The sequence below is a fragment of the Rhinolophus sinicus genome, linkage group LG03 (assembly GCF_036562045.2).
Source record: "Rhinolophus sinicus isolate RSC01 linkage group LG03, ASM3656204v1, whole genome shotgun sequence".
Lineage (NCBI taxonomy): Eukaryota > Metazoa > Chordata > Mammalia > Chiroptera > Rhinolophidae > Rhinolophus > Rhinolophus sinicus.
In genome coordinates, this window is record NC_133753.1 from 46,407,843 (window position 1) to 46,430,006 (window position 22,164).

The 22,164-nt window shown below is 40.7% G+C and overlaps 1 protein-coding gene across 11 annotated transcripts in view; it reads left to right on the forward strand.

Annotated features, from left to right (window-relative positions):
• The window catches only part of CSNK1G1 (casein kinase 1 gamma 1), a 157,291-nt gene that overhangs the window by 126,250 nt on the left and 8,877 nt on the right, over window positions 1–22,164 (forward strand). For 6 of the 11 annotated variants that reach the window (XM_074327582.1, XM_074327581.1, XM_074327580.1 and 3 more), the window contains 4 exons: window positions 444–551; window positions 10,639–10,749; window positions 17,452–17,558; window positions 21,210–21,233. In XM_074327582.1, the coding sequence (XP_074183683.1) occupies window positions 444–551; window positions 10,639–10,749; window positions 17,452–17,558; window positions 21,210–21,233 (350 nt within the window). Of the gene's footprint in view, window positions 1–443; window positions 552–10,638; window positions 10,750–16,624; window positions 16,823–17,451; window positions 17,559–21,209; window positions 21,234–22,164 lie in introns of those variants that run through there. The other 5 variants (XM_074327585.1, XM_074327584.1, XM_074327586.1 and 2 more) reach the window with 4 other exon arrangements.

Consider the following 22,164-nt stretch of genomic DNA (forward strand, 5'->3'; position numbering starts at 1 on the left):
AAGATGATGACCAGTATGTCCTAAGATACCCGAATTTAAGCCAGTTTTTAAGAAGTTTCATTTGAATGATCCAGAAGCTGGTGCTACCTAAGCGGTTAAGGTGCTTGATTTCTGTAGGAGTGGAACCCAGCACCATAGGAGACTTCTGACTTTGCTCTTCTGGCCAAGCGTCCACAGGGCCTGAGAGCATGCTAACGAACATCACTGGTAGGTGTTTTGGTTTTATTTTCAAGGGGAAGCTACTCTCCGATGAACTATTGAGGACCGAGCTGCCTGCTTTTTGTAGATAAGCAAACTGAGAAGACAAGAAGACTTGAAACTGCCCTTGGTGGCTGAAAATAATAATGACTACTATTCTATTAGAATTAGAATGATGCTGTCCTTTGCAGAGGTATTAAGTTGGACCTATTTTCCCCATGTGACTTTTTGTTATATTTTTCCAGCCTACTCCAGTAGGGTCGGTTCATGTAGACTCTGGTGCATCTGCAATAACTCGAGAAAGCCACACACACAGGGATCGGCCATCACAACAACAGCCTCTACGAAATCAGGTATGCGTTGGCTCTTCATTGTTTCATGCATTCCCTTTATTTGTGGCTAAACTCAGATTCTTTAGCTTCTCTGCTTATGTGTATATACTGAAATTAAAGACAGCGGGGTTGCCATTTCTCACTGGTGTGATGTGGCATTCTAGCATTTCTTGGGGTTTGTGTAATGGCACTGAGATGTAGCCAGGTGCCTTACATGAAGCATCTACTCTGGAGAACCTGGGCCTGTCAGAGTATGTTGGCCGAAAGGACCTGCTGGACATACAGAATGTATAGGCTAGCCCCTTTTGGGTCTCATCTGCAGTCTAGTGTGCAGCTTTTGCCAATGCTGGTTTTTCCTTGCTCATTAGAAAGGGTGCGTAATTTGGACTTGCAGTTAACCTGGGCATGAACTGGCACCTCCACTCCACCTCTGTCTCTATACCCAGGTGAACTGTAGAGCTGGTTCACATTTCTAGATCTGAGGTGGACCCACAGTGAAGACTCAGCTTTGCTTTAGGCCACTCCAGAAAAGGCCATGTCATCCATCCAGCGTTGTTCATGATTTGGGAAACTAGCAATCTATATGAGAGGCTTCTCTCAGCCTAAAGACAGAGGAGGCAAACACGCACAAAAATATCAAGTTTGACAACATTCAAAGAAAAGGGTAACTGATTGGGAAGTGAATTTGATGATTTCTATCTTTATATCGTAATAAAAGAGAAAAATGAGGACCCCAGTAGATAAATAAGCAGAGTAATAAACATATACATATATGCTGGTGTGCACACATACAGTCATTATCACCTATCAGATTAGCTGCTTGTTCCTCCTCACTTTTTTACATTCACAGGCATTTCTACAATAAAGTGCGACAACACTTACCTCGTAGACGCACATGTGAAAGTACATAGGTTAAAAATAGTATACAGAAGTACATACACACATGTACGTACAGTGAAGTATGTGCCCAAATTTTGTTAGACTCACCAACAAGTTCATACTCTTGGCAAAATGTGTGGCGTGGCGGGTAAGAAAAATAATGTGTAAAGGAAGGAAATCTGTGTATTAGAAAGTAAATAAAAACAGAGAGTAGGTAGGCAAAAAGATGGGGTTTAGCAAACTATACACTAATTGGGTCCATAATTACATGCTTTAATCAGAGTAGTTGACTAAGAATTATAATTTGACTGACTGCTGATTTGACAACAGAATACTGTTGGCTTTTTGCCCTTTTTCTCTACCTCCTTTTTAAAAAATATAGTTGGGGTACGTACTGACACTCATACATTGCTCTTGACTTTGCAAATTGTTACAAATTCTCTAGAAAGTAATTTGATAAAGTTACTATCCTCTCTGATAGAATAATATTACTTCTTGGAATCAATCATAATAAAACAACCCAAGATATAGATTAAGTTATATGCATAAAACTGTCGCAATGTCATTTGTAGCAAAGTTTTAGAAATGACCCATCTATCCAGTTATAAGGGAATGCTTATGGATCCAGCTCAAATCCTTTAGAATAAACTGGGTTGTATTAAAGTGAATTGTAATCCATTTATTCAGTGGAGTATTGTATAGCCGCTTAAAAGATATTTAGAGAAAATTGTAGAAACGTGGAAGTGCTTATGATTTTTATAGTGAGGAAACCAAAATGCAAATTTAGAAATACCTCGTGATTTCCCCTCAGGAAAGAGAAGATGAGAAAATCAGTGAGAGGAAACATTGCCAAAATATTAACAGAAGTAGTGTTGGAAAAGGTAGTGTGGGTAATATTTTTCCAAACTATTCTGTAATGAGGTTATATTACCTTACAATGAAAAATGTATTTAAATAGAAAAGGTATGGAAAAAATTAATTAACTAGTCAGTGAAGTCTAATCAATATATCTGCCTGTTCATGTGTTTTGGAATATATTTAAACTAAAACATGTGTTTCCTTTTTTGGTCTTGGTTGCTTCAGTGAATTCATAATCAATGCTGCTGTTTTGAATGGATTTTAAAAGTATGGAGGAAAAAGGTAGTTGAAAACCTAAATTGCCAGGGTGGTAAATGATGTCATACCTAGGACCTAAGTAAAAGTACAATGAGTTTCAATGTATTTTTTAGTGCAAGTTTATTAAATCACTGTATATAATTAGGAAATGTCATCTGAAAGGCAGTAAGCTTCCTTTTGAAGAGTTGAATCTTGAAGGTCTCTCTGATTTTTTTTTTTCCTTTTTAGTATTTTTAGTATCCCATGGCTGCTAAGGGATTGAAATTCCCCACATTAATGCAAGTTCTACACCTCCTTCCCAGCAGGATTCTGAATCCTTGCTGGGTAGAATTCTTTCTGCGCTGTGTGCGGTAGGGAAATGGATTTCTAGTGTCTGTTCAACCTTTACACTGTGTCTTAGTCTGTGGTCTCATAGCTTTTGTTCCATCTTTAGGGTTGTTTGCTTATGATTTTTTTTAAAAGAAGAATTACAGCTAAATATGTCCCTTTTATAACTCCAGGGATTGGAAGCAGTATGATTTTTTAGACCAATTTTCTTCAAGTTTTAAAATCAGCAAAAGAAAGTGAAATCTCTCCTTGAGCAAGAGTGAAAGATATTAACTTTATTTTTTCAGGAACTTTGACTCAGTAAATCTAGCTGAGGACCTACTATGTGAAAGTATGTCCTGGGGATACCAAGATAAGTAAGGAGTCCTTCTCCTCAAGGAACTGACAAGCAGATACGCCAGGTAGCCAGACGACTATTAACACTGGCAGAACAGATAAGCCTCCCGAGTTACAAATTGTTAACATCAGGGATTATAAGACGGAGACATTTCATCTAGTCTGAACATGACAAAGAGTTTCACAAAAGAAGCTGTATTTGAAATGCTCTTGGAAGAATTAAGTGGAAACCAAAGAGGCATTCCAAGCAAAAATATGGGCAAGAACAAGTTAGCTAGCTCCATTTTGCTAAAATATATGGTGTGAACAAAGGAGACAAGACTAGGAAAATAGGTTGGAGCCATTTAATGAAGCTCCTGGAATGCTGGGCTGGAGAATTGGTACTTTTAATTTCAGCAGGGAATAGATATGAAAGGTTTTGAGCAGAGGGGTGATATGATCAAAACTTGGCTCTCGGCAGGCTCTTGCTGCCAGGTAAGTTCAAGCGATTGTATTAGTTCTCCATCATGATGAGAATTTTTAGGGAAAATTTGCTTTGCTGGTCTAGGTTGTAGGTATATTGAATTGAGTGCTGTTTAGTTCCTAGATGTAGTAATAGATCCCAAATATAGTTCCTATTTAAACTCACCTATGTTGGATCTGTCTTTAAAGCTATTTTTTTAACTATTTTAATACCAGAACAATATTTTTGAACATTAATTTTACCCAGCTAGAAAACTGTAAGTAAATCATGAATTTGGGTAGAGTAAATATTCCTGAAAGCTAAATCCATTTAGAAAGATCCCAATAGGTTAGTCTCTTCTGTCGTTTTACCCTTGGTATTTGTCCTTCCCCAATTCCAAAGATGGTAAGTCTTTAGGCTTTGGTTCCTCTTCAAAGAACTCTGCATTACCATCCCTCAGGAAGGGGATGAAAACTTCAATAGTTCTGCCTATTTCTACCTGCAAAGCTTCCCTTGCATTTTCTGATCAACTTCAGTCAGGAAGTAGGTTCTGCTGGTATCCAGAGATGTAATATTGGAGTGCAGTATGTGGTGCTGTGGAAGGGTTTATTCAGTGTGGAAGGTTTTGTTCAATATGATAAATATAGAATATTGCATTGACTGGGATATGTATGCAGCAACACGCTTCCTGCTCTTTCAGAACTGAGTCTGAGCTTGTGACAATCCTTACTTGGGTAAATGCTACACAAGCATACACTACCATGGTGGTTCAGCAATTTTGATAGTTGCCGTTTTCTCCCCTTGATTCCTTTTATTAGGTTGGTGCAAAAGTAATGGCAGTTTTTGCAGTTATTTTTAACCTTTTAAACTGCAATCACTTTTGCACCAATCTAATTGGTGGGTTTTCTGAGGGCATATGAAGAATAGGTACTTCGCCTAGAAGGTTAGAACCAATGGAGGGTCCTATTAGCCATCAAGAGCTATTAAACTCTACCAGACATGGTATCCTATCCCTGATAACACTGAATCCCAAAATGTTACTTACTTGTTTTTACATACACTGCATATATTTAAGGAAAGGAGTTTATTCTTTGTAGTTTTCTACTAGATGAACTGTTCACTTGCAAATTCTCCAGTTTGACTAGACAGGAACATGTGAATCAAAGATCAGTAAAGCTGATCCCTCATCCTTCCAGAAGAACCATGTTTAAACTAAACACACAAGAAATAAACAACAATACCTAAAAGGGTGAAATCATATTGAGTTCTAAAGAAGATGTGCCCCTGGTAAAAGAGTGGTTCAGATTTATTTGTATATTTGTATCTAGACTCCAAGGGATTAGATTTAAGGAATATACAGCCTCAGAAAAATATGTTGTGGTTTAATGCTGTGGTGCTTACTGAATGAAGCTTGTTATAAGCATAGCGTTTCCAAAGGGGAGATTAGGCCAAATTACTAAGTAGCCAAGATGGTCAGAGATCTTCATAAAATAAATATCTTTATTACTTTTTTTCAAGTTCAATAGCCTTAAAAAAAAAAAGCAAAAGCTGATTAATTCTTCATTCCCTTCCTTTTACAGAACAGTGCTTCATTTTCAGCGAGGTTCAGTGTACTAATAGTTGAAAGGGCATATGAGATTCTTTAGAGATAATTTGCCTCCTTCTGACTGTGTGTAATTTCCTAACTTGCTGCCTGCTGCTAGCAGGAGCTCAGGTGTAGAAATTGCACACTTGCCCTGCCATCCTCCAGCGTAGAGCTCAGTGCAGAATGGGACTGGTTGTCTTCATTTCTGGGATCTTAACTCCAAGGGGGACATTGAAACAAGCTAATGCAAAACTAAATTACAAACTTTTTCTTAGTTTCTCCCATTCTGTCACCTAGTCACTGCTGCTCACCTTTGCTCTTAATTCTCTATTTTCTATTAAAAGTTTTCTTCTGTCTGCATGCATTCTTTTTTTTTTAAAGCTGTTTATTTTATTTTATTTTATTTTATTTTATTGGGGAAGGGGAACCGGACTTTATTGGGGAAACAGTGCTTACTTTCAGGACTTTTTTCTCAGTCAAGTTGTTGTCCTTTCAGTCTTAGTTGTGGAGGGCGCAGCTCAGCTCCAGGTCCAGTTGCCATTGCTAGTTGCAGGGGGTGCAGCTCACCATCCCTTGTGGGAGTTGAATGGGCAACCTTGTGGTTGAGAGGACGCACTCCAACCAACTGAGCCATCCTGGAGCTCAGCAGCAGCTCAGCTCAAAGTGCCATGTTCAGTCTTAGTTGCAGGGGGCGGAGCCCACCATCCCTTGCGGGACTCGAGGAGTTGAACTGGCAACCTTGTGGTTGAGAGCCCACTGGCCCATGTGGGAATCCAACCAGCAGCCTTCGGAGTAAGGAGCACAGAGCTCCAACCGCCTGAGCCACTGGGCCGGCCCCTGCATGCATTCTTTAATGTTTTGTATTTCAGCAGACACCCTTTGTTCTGAGGCACCTCTTGAGGAACTTGATTCTAGAGTAATCCTACCTAGATAAATCTTGATTCTCTGAGGGAAGTATCTTCTACCATTTTAAGTAAGAATAGGGCAGGGTCTGAGGAGAGAGTTTCAGGCCTCTAGGACTGTTCTCATGACTTTTCTCAGAGCGTCACAGAATTTATACTGTCATCTCTGCGGGCTCCATAGCATGGAGCTTGGTAATAATCCCTTCCATGTTGTTATCAGTGATTTTCAAACATCCCTGATACGTGATCAAGTACGTCGAGTACAGGAAGTCACTTGTAACACATGTGACAGGTTGCATGGAGTAACCCGTCTGGCATAGGAAATTTGGTTCTATGTCATGAGCTTAATAGAAAGATGTCTTTAATTTTATTAAAGTATATATTTCAATAACTTTACCAGCTTTTTTTAATTTCATATTTAAGGTTCATTACACCCCCAACTTTTTTAAAGATGCTTCCTTTACCATTCTGACTGCCCCGTTCTTTCTTCATTTTATCCCCACTACATCAAGAAAAAATTTGGGGCTGGCCCAGTGGCTCAGGTGGTTGGAGCTCCATGCTCCTAACTCTGAAGGCTGCCGGTTCGATTCCCACATGGGCCAGTGGGCTTTCAACCACAAGGTTGCCAGTTCGATTCCTCGAGTCCCACAAGGGATGGTGGGCCGCACCCCCTGCAACTAAAGATTGAACACGGCACCTTGAGCTGAGCTGCCGCTGAGCTCCTGGATGGCTCAGTTGGTTGGAGCAAGGGCTCTCAACCACAAGGTTGCCGGTTCGATTCCTTGAGTCCCGCAAGGAATGGTGGGCTGCGCCCCCTGCAACTAGCAACGGCAACTGGACCTGGAGCTGAGCTGCACCCTCCACAACTAAGATTGAAAGGACAACAACTTGACTTGGGAAAAAGTCCTAGAAGTACACACTGTTCCCCAATAAAGTCCTGTTCCCCATCCCCAATAAAATCTTTAAAAAAAAAAAATTTGTCTTGGAAGTTTTGTGAGACAACGTAATCTAGTGTGTTCATTGCTAACCTTTGGTACTATTCAGTCTCCATTCTTGTTAATTATATTATAGGTGAGTCTAGAACACTGACATCGGAGGCCAAAATGTTCTGTGTAGATGGCAGTCAACTTTTAAAGTATTTTGGGAGCCATAAAGTGAAATAAAGTTCTTTGTGAATAATCGAAATTGATTTTTCAAAATAACTTTATATAAAGAATAGGATTTGATGATTTGTTTGTTACAACAGGAGAAAGACACCTGCTTACCTTTGCTTCAGAACAGTAGCTTTTTCTACAATGAGAATTTGAAATCACCCCATAGATGGGGTGGCATCTGAGGGGTTTTCAGACTTCTTTTCTTACCCTCTCGTTAGTGTCATTCTCCCCACTGTCTGTCCATTGATCCCTGCCACATGACTGCTGGAAGAAAGAAGTTGGTTTCCTCTGCCCTAGGCACTGGTGGTGATTTTGACTTTTTATACCAGGCTTCTATGTTTTCCCTGAAGTATTTTTTGGTTAGCTGTGCCTATGATTTATGCTATGCTGGATTGCTTCTTCCTTGTTTCCACACTCACCTCCTGGATGGTAAACCAAGCATTTCCACGCAGGTAATACAATCACAACTGAAGATTTTAAAGCGTTCCCCCAAGGAAGTCCCACTGCTTGAGATTCCTGATTCTACCTTTGGGGATTTACACGCTCCATGTGGACCTTTGTCTTTCAAGTAATGCAGAGAGATTGATTTTGCTGAATGACTTTTCTACCCGTGGATGCTCTTGATAGCTTCTTAGATAGACACATGTGCATGAATGATCTTTAAGAGGGGAGGATTTACATGCCTATTTCCTCTACTGGTTTGCTCTGTATAACTAGCTCCTGTGCTGAGATGCCTAATCGTAACCCCTATGTACGTACATTGCCGAGAATACTTTCCCGGGGCAGGAACAGCAGCAGAATGCTGTAGTCGTCAGCATGCTGTGCTTTCATCTCGCTCCTAGGCACTCAGTTGCTTTCCAAAACGGGCAAATGACCTTTTCTACTACATCAACTTGTAGGTACCAGTCCAAGCCCTTAAATTCCAGAAAAGAATAGCCATAGAGTTTAGTGTTAATGATGGAAAGTAATTCCCAAATAAACCCAACCCAACAACCCCATGTTCACGTCTGTCACTCGATTTGTTGCTTTCAGTGTGTATAGAAGGTACTGAGAAGCAGTCGTAAGGTGCGCTGTATTCTTCCTGTTACAGCCGAAGCATTTCTGAAGCAGTCAGGAATTAACATTTTTCTCTCTTCAAAAGATAAGTAGTGCATTGCTTTGAGGATAGAGGTGGAGTGTGACTTTTAGGCCTTTGAAAAATGCCGTACTATTTTCATTTAGACAGAAATCTTAATTCTTTCCAAGAGTTGTTTATTTAGCTGGAAGGAATATAAACAAGTACACGGCCCTGTGAATCAGACAGTAGAATCAAACCAGACTTCTCATACATAGTTCAGTAAAAATGAAAATAATAGTTGATCAGCTAGCTGTCCAAGGTTTTGTTAAGCTTGAAAGCACATGAGTGTTTTATGTACATTTGTTGCCATTTTCAATTTTGTCGGCTTTTAAAAACAGGCAAAACAGAGCATTCATGAGGGAAGTAATTGCATTGAACACATATCATAGAACTCAAAACACCATCAAATGGCCTATATATGTCTGGATATTTTTTAAGCATTTAAAGTTTTTGAGAACTGACAGATCTGTATAGTAGTTTAGGAGCTTAAATATTCTACTTAAATGTCACAAAAAGTAAAAAAGTCTTAGAGAGAACTGAAGAGACGATGTCTAATAGATATTAGTTATAGATATAATATTAGAAGAACAGATTTATTCTCATCAAGTTCTCTGAGGATATGGATACTGTCAATAAATTATATAAAATAGTTAGGACTATGTTATAAACCACGGTCTTATTTTGGAAAAGGAAACATCTGAACCTCTGTTGGCTGAAATAATTGGAGGGGCATATAGTCGGAGTAGTTTTCATTCTCTCACATGTGACTAGCAGTATAAAATCAAACTCCTCTTTTGTAAGAGTGTATAGCGAGCAAGTTAATACAGATGCCTTCTTGCGGACTATGCTCATTCCCTGAGGAGCATCAGAAAACATGGCCAGGATCCTTTATAATGTGAATTCATATTCCGTTAATAAAGAAGATGAGTAAATTCTAGCTGGTGTATAAGGGGTTTTTTCTTTCTTTTTTTTCTTTTTTTTTTTTTTTGGTAAGAAAAGCCTTTTTGGTGACATACAGATGAGCTTTAAACAACTGTCGACAGATGGGGAAGAGTGAACATGGAGCCTGAGACCATTACTTCTTCACTCTTCCTTTTCTTTTTTATAGAATACAACGTTATTAGCTGTGAACATTTCTGAGATTTATAGCCTCCTTACTGGTTTCATGCAGAGCAGCAATATCACATCCCAACCCCTGCTGCTGTTTATATCAGCAGCAATTAAAATTTGATTTACCAATCCCTCATGGCTGCCTCTCGAGCTCCTCATTTTTCATTTTTGTAGGGCCCTAGGACTGTTACAGCTGAGCGTCATGATGCTAACACCTCCTCAGCCATCTGGCATAGGAGAAGAGGCACCTAAACAGATTCTTCAGAACAAAAATCACAGATGAGCAAGATCAGAGTAGTGTGAGATCTAAAAAACATGTGAAGAAGGAATGAAGAGAGCCCGAGTGACAGCAGAACCCAAAAAGGATTTGAATTGAAAGCCCTCCTTTTGCTGAGAAAAGATCTTTGTTTTGCTTTCTAGAAGAAAATTCACAGTGGTCATAGCTAAACTTTTTCTAATTCTAGACTAGAGGCTATTAGCTAGAGGAATCAGGAAAATATTGTAGCCTTATGTTTTTTCCCCCATCTTTTCATATTCTTGACCTGTGGAACTTGCTTTTGAAGAGATACTTTGTTCCTTCTTTTAGCTAAGAAAGCATATTCCAGCCACTGCTTATTTTCTCTGAGTTGAAAGTCTCGTGGAGGTTTATATTGAGAGTAGTGGGCTCCCTATTTAAGGGAAAGGCATGTTACCTTCATTCCTAATGCTAGGAATTTTCTGTACTGACTACTGCCTATTTAGATAGACCTTTAATCCGAAATGATTTATAAGTATGATTGTTCCTTTGTCCAACAGTCTTAACATTCTGAATTTGGTCTGCCTCGTGGCTACTGAAATTTTACTAATATGGAAGCTAAAAGGTGATTCCAGCTTCTGATTTTTTCCCCCCTCTTTTGGTGATTTTTTTCCTTCTGTATCTGGTTGAGGATGGTTTGCTGTAGACTGTCGTGTGTGGGCTTATTAGGCTGAAATGAAGGAGCCAAACTAACTTTTTCTCAGTGCTTTGCAGCGATTGTTAATTTAAAATCCAAAACAAATACAAAACCCTCAGGGACACTAATGTATTTGGTTTTGTTATTGCTTGCTGTTGCTTCACCTTTCCTTCCATTCTTGCTCTCATGCTTCCTAATGCCTGAGCAGACCACATCGTCAGAGCGCCGAGGAGAGTGGGAAATCCAGCCCAGCCGGCAGACCAATACCTCATACCTGACGTCTCACTTGGCTGCAGACCGCCATGGGGGATCAGTGCAGGTACTTACTGCCTTTATTGCCTTTTCCTGGCCTTCCCAACGTGGCTGAGAGAATGTTGGCTTGCTTCTGAAATTCGGAGTTTTTTAGAAGGGAAACTTTTATAGCAAGGTTGAGGTGCTTCTCTAGGTAACTGAATAACTGTGTGCTAATTTTCTGCCTATGTGGACTTACAAAAATCGCTTGTTGAGAGGGTTGCTGGTTGTTGTCATTGACTAAGAAATGTCTCTGATTTCTGATACTGATTTCTGCTGAAACCAGTCCTACAACCTTGATCCGCTCACGATAAACTATAAAAATAACATCAAGGTTGAAGTTTGTTAGTGTCAAGTCTGTGAATTGTAAGGATCTGAAATGTATAAAAAAGGTATTTTTTTAGATTAGAGGACAGCCTATGTATGTAGCTCATTCCATGACGAGAGGTACCTTAGCACATAAGGTGAGAATGTTAATTAGTCCAGGTCAGCTGGGTCTGAGTGGGGACCTACGAACTTAGGCTACTTCTTTTTTCTCCTGAAATAAGTATGATCTTAGAGAACTGTTTTCTGACTTCATTTGGACGGTTTTGAATCAATATCCTCTCTAGTACTTCAGTACGTATGTCTCTTAACTTTTCTTATATGTCACTGTCTTAATTCTTAACCTAAATATTTTTCTCATACTGGTAAGTGATGCCACCAGTTGGGGCACACAAGTGAACCCAGAGCTACGAAATACAAATTCTTATAAAGGGGTAGACAAACCTCTTGCATGTAGAAATGCATCTTGATGGTGTGGTTGTCTAGGATATGCGTTTACATGGAGTGATTCACTTAAGACCATGTTATTCACAGGAAGTTAGGAGACAGCTTTGGCCCTGTAAGAACCTCATAGGCACATCTAGGTAAAAAGGGTGAATTGAACACACAGATGTACTCACACCCTCCTGAAACAACACTAAAAGAATGATAAAGGGATTTTTCTTTAAGGCCTTAATCCATACAAGGATGGAGAAAACAGGAGAGGAGGCAACAGCAACAAAATGTTGGAAGCTGGAAAGCAGATGGGCAGTTATTGAATGAGGAGTCTCAAGAAAACTGAATCCTGAGCCAATAGAGGGGAAAGTAGAGAAGGTGTTTAAACAGAAATCCCCAAAAGGCTCAGAAGTTAGCCTTCTCTAAGGACAGGTGTGTGTGGAGGGGCATGTACTAAAATAAAGAAGATTGATCAAAAGTCTTCTTTATTTTGATAAGAAGCCAGAGATCCTTAGGTGCTCTCCCCACTCCCCAGCAAAAGATTTATTCTTCGGAAAAGGCAAAATAGAGGATCTTCACTGGATAAGGGGGTACGAGGCACATTTGGGGGCAGAGTACTAGCCTGAAAAAGGGAGACTGAATGAATGTATGCATATTGACTGCCAGCTTTCCCCATTTAGTGCTTCAGAATGCTGATGGCCAGGTGTGTACCTTCTAGGTGGGAGATTGAGTTGACCCTGGGGAATCTGACCAGCCCAAAAGAAAACCTCTGTGCATACTGACAACAGGGTCTCCCTAATGAAATGGCCCAGCCAAGTCATTCTACAGTGAAATCCATGTTTCAGAAGTCCCAGCCCTGTACTCAAAGTGCCAAATAACTTTGCAATCTCCTGCTTTGAAATATGAACAATCAAGGATTATCAGATTTCTGAGGAAAGACTTTAATAAGATAGAGACCAAAGCAAACAACAACAGCAACAACAACCAAAAAAACAAAAACAAAACCTTGTTCTATATCCTCAGAGACAGAAGATACTGCAACTGTGACGCAAGGACAGGAACACTCTAAGAACAAACGAAAAAAGAGCTCTTCGAAAGTTAAAACTTAAACAAAATTTTTAAACTCAATAGTTTGGAAGACAAATTTAGGAGGAAGTCTCCCAGAAGGTAGAGCAAAGAGAGAGATGAAAATAGTAGAAAACAATACAAGATGTAAGGAGAGTACAGGAGGTCCAATTTCTAAATAATGGAAGTTCCAGAGAAAGAACAGAGGAAGTGGAGGTGAGGGAATCATTAATAAAATAATTTCCCAGAACTCATAAAGACTTCCTTCCAGATCAGAAGGGTCCACTGAGTGCCCATACCAAGGTACATCATTGTGAAATTTCAGAAAACCGAGGACAAAGAGAAGCTCGTTAAAGCTTCCAGAAAGAGAAAACAGTCATATACAGAGAAAGAAACAGGATTTAGTATAGCTTCAGATTTCTGAACAGCCAGATTCCACCCTCTGCCTGTTTTTGTAAACAAAGTTTTATTAGAACATAACCACATTCATTTATTTATATATTATCTGTGGCTGCTTTCATGCTACAGTGGCAGAGTTGAGTAGCTTTGACACAGACTCTATAGCCCACAAAACCTAATATATTTACTATTTGTCCTTTTATGTAAATGCTTTGCATACCCGGGCTCTCGATGAACGTACACCAAATTTCCCACTAGTACTTCCATGTGATGATATCACTGGAAACTTGTGCTTTTTTTATGTTGTCTTTTTTAATATTCTAATTATTTCTTTTATGATAAACAGGCTTACTTTGTAATTAGAAAAACAGTAAAGATAAATAATAATTTTAAAAGGGAAACACCATATAGTCAAGCACCTCAGCTTAGTTTACTAGATCTGTGCTCCTAGAACACAAGGGCACTCACTTGGGCAGTGTTTCCTATTGTTCACTGTGAGGGGTTCTCTTCAGATTAGAATTGGAGTCATTGAAAGTTTCTGGCAACACTTTTGACAAATGCACCCTCCCTCGACTCCCTATAAACTAAGTTCTACCAGCTTCTTTGACACAGGGGCAGGCAGTTGTGCCATTTCCCTAATATTACGGTAAGCTCTGCTGCTCCTCACTATATCTGCCTCTTTGATTTTAGCCCCAATTTGTATAAACATAAAGGTTATGCTTTTTGCAGACCAAATAACAGATGCCCACGTATTTCTAAGTTGTCTCACTTTTCAAAGGTAATATGGTCAAACCATGGTTTGGCCTGTTTGATGACCTGCAGGTACCATGACGACCTGGTAGGAAGTGCAAAACTCCAAGATGAGAAGTGCGATCTGATAAGACAAACGGACACTCCCATTCCAACCTACTTAATGGGCAGACCCCTCCGGTTCCCATCCTTCCAGTATTTCCATAGACCTTCCACATATGGAAGGGTCAAATTCAAGAAGACAGAAATCTCTAAAGTTGTTTAAATTAAAATGTAGGAAACATCTAGAAATATCTAGGACCACACAAGGGCATAAGACTTAAGAATGACATTTAACATTCAGCTAATATTTACGTTGCTCAAATCTTTATAATTTTTAATTACCTAGTAGTGTTTCACCTTAATCTCTTTCATAAGATAATCCTGTAAGATACGAATTACTTGGTTTTTGTGTGATATAGACAGAGGAATATGGGATTAATTTTAGTAGTGATTACAGCAAAATAAATATCAGTATTCCAGGTGTACAAAAAAGCTTATTTTTTAGTGAAGTTATACTAAAACAATTCAGTAGAAAACATATAAGTGATATTATTTAAAATACTAATAGTTCATTACATTCATAAGATTCTTTACAATTTTTCAAATTGCTTTCCTAGATACCATTTTCCTAGATATCTATTGCTAGATGTCACTGTATTTAACTTAGTGGTTCTCAGGCTGCTACGACCAAGGTGATTGCAGAGTCTTGCAGAATGAGAAACCAGGGCTCACAGAGGACACTGTGGGGGAGCTAAGCCAGGGCTCTAGCTCTTTGCTCACCTACACTAATGTTTATCCCACTGCACATCGAGGCAGCAATTCAGTGGTACGTCAAACTATACCTCCATCCTGAAATAATTAAGTGGATGCTCAAGAGGCCCAGATTTATTGCCAAGTGTATTTAAGGTTAGACAACTGGTGTTAAGGTTCCCATTTGTGTCGGATTCATTTGCGACCAGAGTCTCATTGATACAGACAAGATGTCTAGTCTGTAAAATGAAGATAATCTCTTCTTCTATTGGCCAAGGACATTGTTTGTGGGCCAAGTGACAATTCATAGCAAGGAGAAATTAGAGAGTATGGGACACATGAAACGCTATGAACAGGTACCAGGACCCAAAGTCACCAGGTAATTCGCAGCGGTGATGCTTACACCTGCTGTGGTCCTATCAGTAGATGTGAAGACATTCTATTGAACATCTTATCTAGTTGCTCAGTTGTTCATTAAGAAACTTACTCTGATTTCTCCTGAACCCTTGTGCTCACAGGATGAATTCACAGCATTATCACTAGTGTGCAGCCAGAACGTGCCCACAGGAAGCAAATGGAGGCTGAGGAAATTAACAGGACAGTATTAGCATAAGGAGCTGTGTGGTTCTCCATTCTATAAACCCTCTCTGAGCCTTGTGGGTTTGCTGTTTTTCCCCAACTTTTTATTTTCAAATTTTCAAATCGATAGAAAAGTTAGAGGGGAGAATGCAATGAACCTGTGTAAATCCTTAAATTAGATTAACGAATTATTAAGATTTTTGCCATATTTGGCTTAATTCTGTGTGAAGGGGTTAGGAGGGGGTAGGGAAGTGTTTGCTAACCAATTTGAACGTAACTTACAGTCATCATTACATTTTATCTCAAAATACTTCAGCCCACGTCTCCTAAGAACAGAAACATTCTCTCATGTAACCAACAACACCATTGTCACATCTATGAAAATTAATAATTCCATCTTACCTAATATACAGTCCATATCACATGTCCCTCCATTGTCCCCAAAATTAATCCTACAGTGTTCAAGATCTAATCAAGGTCCATTCAATGCATTTAGTTGTTATACCTCTTCAGTCTCTTTTCAGTCACTTGATTCTTAATCTCTTTTAATCTGTAACAGTCCCCCCATCTTAAAAGGAAAAAAAAAAAAACATTTTTAAGACTTGTCTCTTCTGAAGAGTCCAATCTTATTGTCCGATAGAATGTCCCACATTTTGGATTTGTCAGTTTGTTTCCATCATCCTTAGATTCAAATGAAATCTTTTTCTGACAAGAATACTACATAGATAATGTCATATAGTATTTACTATATCATGTCAGGAGATAAATAAGATCAGGTGGTTCCATTAATCAGAGATGCTAAATCTTATCACGAGCAGAAATTCAGGTCTTCCTTGGGTAAGTCCAAATTTAATGTTGTAGTTTTCTTTAACCATATAGCGTTTTAATTTTTCTAAAGTACATATTATTAAGTACAATAAATATTTCTGGTTTAGAAATAATGTTGGGAATAGATTGCTAGTAAGTAGTATTCACCTCGTCTGCCCTTTCCTCTTTGAATAAATACCCAAAGACTCCTTATACTAAGCATTTCCTCCCACCTTCCTCTTTATGGCTATGCAGGAAATTTTTGCAAATTAATTGCTGGTGAGGACCCCAGTTCTAGAGGGAGATCAGAGTAAATGTTTATGGAGGGAGAATAACAGTAACGTGAACATTTATCGAGCCATTGCCATGTACTTGGCACTGGGATAAACACTTTTGTGGACTGACCGCACAGTAACCCGATTAGGTAAGCAGCATTGTCTCCCATTTTACAGATTAGGAAACTCAGGCACAGAAAGATTGAGGATCTTGCCCAAGGACCCAGAGCAAGTAAGTGGTGGAGCTAGGGTTCAAACCCAGGGCTGACTAAGTCTAGAGCCCATTCCTGGTTTACTGTGCTATGCTGCCTCGGTGATTATGTACCAGGTACTGTACTAGGTACTATCGCCTTCATTTTCTTGTATGATTCTCACATCGACTGTAAGAATCAGTCTCAAATAGATGAAGTTACGTACCCAAGGTCATATGCTATCTGAACCATTTATTCTATTTTGTGGTTCTCTCCCATGTTTCAGCCAAGATCTTTAACAGCAGAGTGGTTTGTCCAGCGGGGTCCCTTGTCCCACTCCCCAGCACCCACATAAACAGGAGTCATGTGCTGGAAATGAAAGCAGGTGGCAGAAGCAGCTGCACAAGCAAGAGAAGCCTGATCGGGTCCACATTAACCAGATGACAGGAGTGAGAGCCTTCAGTTACAATTCGGGGACCATCAGTGAGACATGAGATAACACTGAACCTGAAATAAAGGTTGTTGAAATAAGACTGGTCTTCCAAGGAAAGCGTTTCCTTACTGTCTGCCCTCTCGCCAGAGAGGACGTGGCAGTCTTATTATTTGAGTAACTTCAAACCGATGGTCAAAGCCATGAAGAAATTTCTGAAGGAAAGTGTGATTGCTTATAATTTCTGATGCCCACTATTAATTTCCTTTTTAGAATTTTTTTTAACATCTCACTGAGTCTAATCATCATCATCATCATCATCATCGTTATCTAAGAGAAGTAGAGTTAAAGAAATTAATGTGACCTATTTCGTAGGATTTTTGTGAGAAATCTCTCTCTCTCCCTCTTTCTCTCTCTCTCTCTAGCAGAGAGCCTGACCTAGGCATTCAGTATGGAAGTTGTTGTTCTTATATGATTACATCATTGAATTTTGTGTTCTCACATGATATAATCGGCTCTGGGGACCTTCCCTAACTTAGGACAGTTGGCCCGGGAAAGCAGACATTTTAGACACTGCCTGGCTTGTGCCTAACCTTGAGACCAGGTATCCCTTAGTGACCCTCTGTGCTGGCAGGAGGCTCCAATGGCCAGGGTGTCTATCACACTCTGTCTTTCTGTTTCAGGTGGTTAGCTCAACCAACGGAGAACTGAACGTCGATGATCCCACGGGAGCCCACTCCAATGCGCCAATCACTGCTCACGCTGAGGTGGAGGTAGTGGAGGAAGCTAAGTACGTTCATCTTTCAAGGGGGCTCTTCAGTCATAGGTTGAAAAATCTGTCTCTTCCTCTCTGTGTGCTGCTCATCTCAGACTGAATTCCTCATGCTTATGTCTACAGCTTTCTTCTTTTTACCATTTTATTTTTTGCATGGTACTGTAAAGCTGCTGTGCCCTTCTTTAGCTGTGATTTCTGGGAAGATAGTCACATATTTTTAGTCCACCTGGGGCAAAAAACATCATGATACAAGAATCATGATAGAAGATGTACAGTAGATTAAATAGTAATGAGCCTCTTGGGGCCCTGGAGCTTCTTGCTCCCTGTGGGGCATAGAGAAAAATCTGCTTATCTCAACCATGGGCTGTGCTAACAGCATTAAATTCCGGGTTCTTGGGTAACCAATCTGCATCTATAGTCCTGGAGCAAGGGTTTCAGGGTCATTTTGTTCTCACTTAAATGTTTTGGACACAGGGAGACTCAGATAAAACAAGCAAGAAAAAGTCCAGACTGTTGTGTTCTGGACGCAGGGAGACTCAGATAAGACAAGCAAGAAAAACAGTCTCTGCACCTATGAGTGGAAGGGTCTTGGGAAGGAAAGGAAATCGCACTAATCCCAGGGGGCTGAGGAGGTTCCCCCACTCCCTTTTCTGCTTCTCTTGCATGTGAATGTCGTGCCCTGCCCGTACCACCAACCCCATCGTGCTCTCTGCATGGTCTGTGTTTAAACTCTTAGAATATGGAGTGGAAGGTGAAATTACTGCTGATTCTACTGCAAAAGCAGCATTTCTAGCACTTCTTTCCTTTTTTGCCCCATCCCAAATTCAAATCCAGATGTGACCTCCAAGAACACACGTGGTAGGGAGAGAAAAGTCCTTTACAAATCAGTAACTTCTGCCAAGCCCGATATGGATGATTTTTCTTGTATACCCTTTGTGAACATTCAGGCTATTCCAGTACCTCGTTCTCAGAAGCAGTCAACATATTTATAGTGATACTGTGTCCTAAGTAGTCTCTTGAGCCCCCAAATAACCTAAGTACAAGCCAGAACATGCTTACGCCTCTGGATACAAGATAGTGAAAGGCCAGACAAAACCTGCATTCTTCTTCCTTCAGACACACTTTGCATGGTCGTCCCTCCTGCCGACTCCTCTGCTCGGCGGCCTGTCTACATGATGGGCTCACTCTGCTTTCCAGAGGGCCTTTCCTTAGAAAGCGAGGACTTGAGGATTCCTACCCAGTAGATAAACAACAACCAAGGATGACGTGGACTCTCGCTGGTCGAGTCCCTGCTGACTGCAGGCGGCTTCAGATGCTCGTTTCCCTGTTTATACAAGGCCCTGCTACAGTATAAGGCCCTCACACAGAGGGAGTTTTTAGTGCCAGGTGGACACCTTTTTTATTAAGGAGACATGCTCCCTATGCTCAGGGACTTTAGAGATTTTAATGGTATTCACAATTTTTCAGTTTCTGTGACAAAACTTCATTCTCCCAAATAAAGTGTGGTTCTGCTTCCCTATGGGCTCTTCACCTCGGCTGCACTTTGGAGTCACCTGGGGCTCGTTAGAAAATACAAATTTCTGGGGGCGACCAGATGGCTCAGTTGATTAGAGCGCCAGCTTTCAACAAGGTTGTTGGTTCAATTCCCGCATGGGATGGTGGGTGGGCTGTGCCCCCTGCAACTGAGATTGAAAACGGTGACTGGACTTGCAGCTGAGCTGCGCCCTCCACAACTAGATTAAAGGACAATGACTAGGAGCTGATGGGCCCTGGAGAAACACACTGTTCCCCAATATTCCCCAATAAAAAAATAAAAAATAAAAAAACTTTAAAAAAAAAGAAAATACAAATTTCTGAATCCTGGCCCCAGAGATTCTGATTTAATTCATCTAGGATATGGCCTGAGTTTCAGGAATTTGTAAAGTTCAGGTGATTTGAATGTATAGCCAGGGTTGGGAACCACTGCACTAGGTGTCGTCTGATCTAAACATTGTCTGGGCTTGGAAGATGGCTGTACCCACGTCACTCCCAGTTCACCATCACGGCTCTTACTTTGAAGGCTGAAAGTTTAGCTTTGGCTTTAATAGTATACTTGGAATACCAAGATTGAATGGCTTTAATCTTACCATATGCCCTATGCAGGTTTATCTTTTGAACTTACTCATTTCATTTTGGTAACTGTGTGCACTACTTGTGTATGTGAGTGTGGTGTTTGTGTCCTGTGTGTAAGATAGCAGACTATTCACACAAAGAGATTTCAATACGGTGTATTCTGTCCTGGTATAATCTAAACTCTAGGATGTAAAGAGAATTTAAAGTCTCCCCATTTAGCAGAAAGGAGCCGCTGTGCCTGTTTGCCACCAGTTCCAGTTCCAGGTCTGGGCCCTCTTAAAAATGTGGCAATTGGATTTGACCCTAATGGCATCCCGAAGCCTGTACCGTAGGGCATTTTGTGTGCTGATTCCCCTAGTGATTTCATGAGCTGCCTGCCCATCTTGCCCAGGGAACTGTCAGGGCACAGCCATGTGGTTTTCTTCTTGGCCTTCTGTGTGTGCGGGGGGAGTAAAGCGGAGCCATAGTTCCACCTGCTTGATCGTGTTCATGGGAAGAAGTCACAGCTAGAGAAGCACGAGACGTCCCAAACAACCTCTCATTACATGCAGCTGCGATGCCATTTGTCCCTGCAGCCTGCTTGTGCGAAAAAGGGACCTGTTGCCTTTATTAAGATTCAACTAGGTTACTGGAGAGACTTGGTGAAACCTTCACTTCCAAGCTTTTAATTTTGGGTTCTTCTCCCAGCTTGTTTTGTGTAAAGGAGGAGAGAAATAACAGGGTCTTGGTTTTTGTTCTGTTTACAAAATGAACATCTAACTTCCCTTTTTCTCTAGCTATAGGACACATGTCGTTGTTTAAGTGTGATTGGAAGAGTAGTGACGCAAGACAGGTTTTTGGTTGATTTTTGTTATGGTGAGAACGCAAGAATTTTAGGTTATCCACTGACGTTATCTATAAATTAGCAAATGTGGACTGGACCTCATTTCTCCTGAAAATGAACAGGAATGGGATACAGGCCCTTCTCCAGCAGTTACACCTTAGTCCAGAGCAGCGACTCCTTGTTCTAAATCATCTCTCAGGTAAAGTGTCTCTTAAGCGTTTTCCCCCTTTAGAGGAAGAGCTAACTGCTAGCTGCTTTGGTCAGGCAGTTTGGACTAGGCACTTCTCTTTCTCTCAGAATGGCTGGGAAGGGTAGCTTAAAAACTTGCGTAGTAAAACTTCCTGTGGGAACCAAAATGGCTTGGCCTTGGTGCTTGATTGAATTCTTATAAGCAGGTCATGTGCTCTTTTCTCCTGCTGCCTTCCTGGAAGGTGCACAGGAAAGCCCACCCTGGGGTGCCCACCAACTCTCTTTCTGTTTTGCCTTCCCCCTCCCTGAGATCCCCCTCCCACCTTCATGCTTCTAGCAGGTACCTGCCCCTGCACTTGAGTGTGGGGACCCAGTGGCCTGGACCTACTCACCCTGCCTTGACGAGAGGAGGAAACTAAACACAGACAACATTCTGCATGTTTGCATGGCTCACAGGGAGTTGCTTCCATCTCACCTCTGTGGACTAATATCTCTCTCTTTCTCTCTTCCTTTCTGTGTTTTTCTCTTTATACACTCTGTAGCTGCCTGAAAATGCTCAACCTGTGGTGAGTCCCTCTCTCCGGTCCACATGCTAGGGGAGCGGACCAGACTAGGCTGGGATTGGCAAAGCCAAACAAAATGCCTTAGGAGCACTGAATGCCTTCCATGTGCCACCTTGTGCCATAACCACCCAGACTGGGGAACTAGATCCACAAGGTGGGGATGAGGCAGGCCTGGACCTAGGAATTAATCTGTTCCTTCTTTCCTTTCAAACCCACCTCATCGCTGCCTCCTCCTGTCAAAACAATATCCCACAGTATTAAAAAAAAACAAAAACAAATTTTTTTTTAACTGAGTGAATTTTTTTCCCAATACAACCAGATGTTATCAGAGGTTCAGAGGTAGGAGGACGAAGTTACTCTATCAGTGGTTTAGATTATTAAGTTATCCTCACAACCCTAACGACAATTGTTACCAGATAATCTCACATTCTGCAGCTTGGTCTCTAACCTAGAAATCAACTGCTTTGGAAAAATTGGTGAGATTTCTTTTTGATTCAGCTGGTTCTTCTATCTATAGAATATGAGTCTGAAAAAAAGACAGCTCCTACTTGGGGGAGAGATGGACACTTTGTTGTTGTTTGGAGTTTTATTGTTTGTTTTTTGTTTATTGTCTATTTACTTCCTATAAGAAAGTATAATGGGCCAAGGGCTGACTTGGCCAATGGGATATTGGAGCCTCTCTTTTCCAGGGGCCTTGAATGCATTCTTAGGAACACCATGAGATATAGAGAAGGGGAAGTTTTAAAGAGTCCCTGTTTGGTGAGGCACATTCTTGCTATAAGACAGAGCCCCTCCCCAGCTCTCTTCCTGGTGCTCCTGAACTGGCTGGTCCATTGCAGACTGTACTTGTAACTCTCCCACACTGTCAGCATGCATGGGGTCATACTTGGTGTAGTGATACCAGCCTGCTGGCCTCTCGGACTACCTTGTTTCT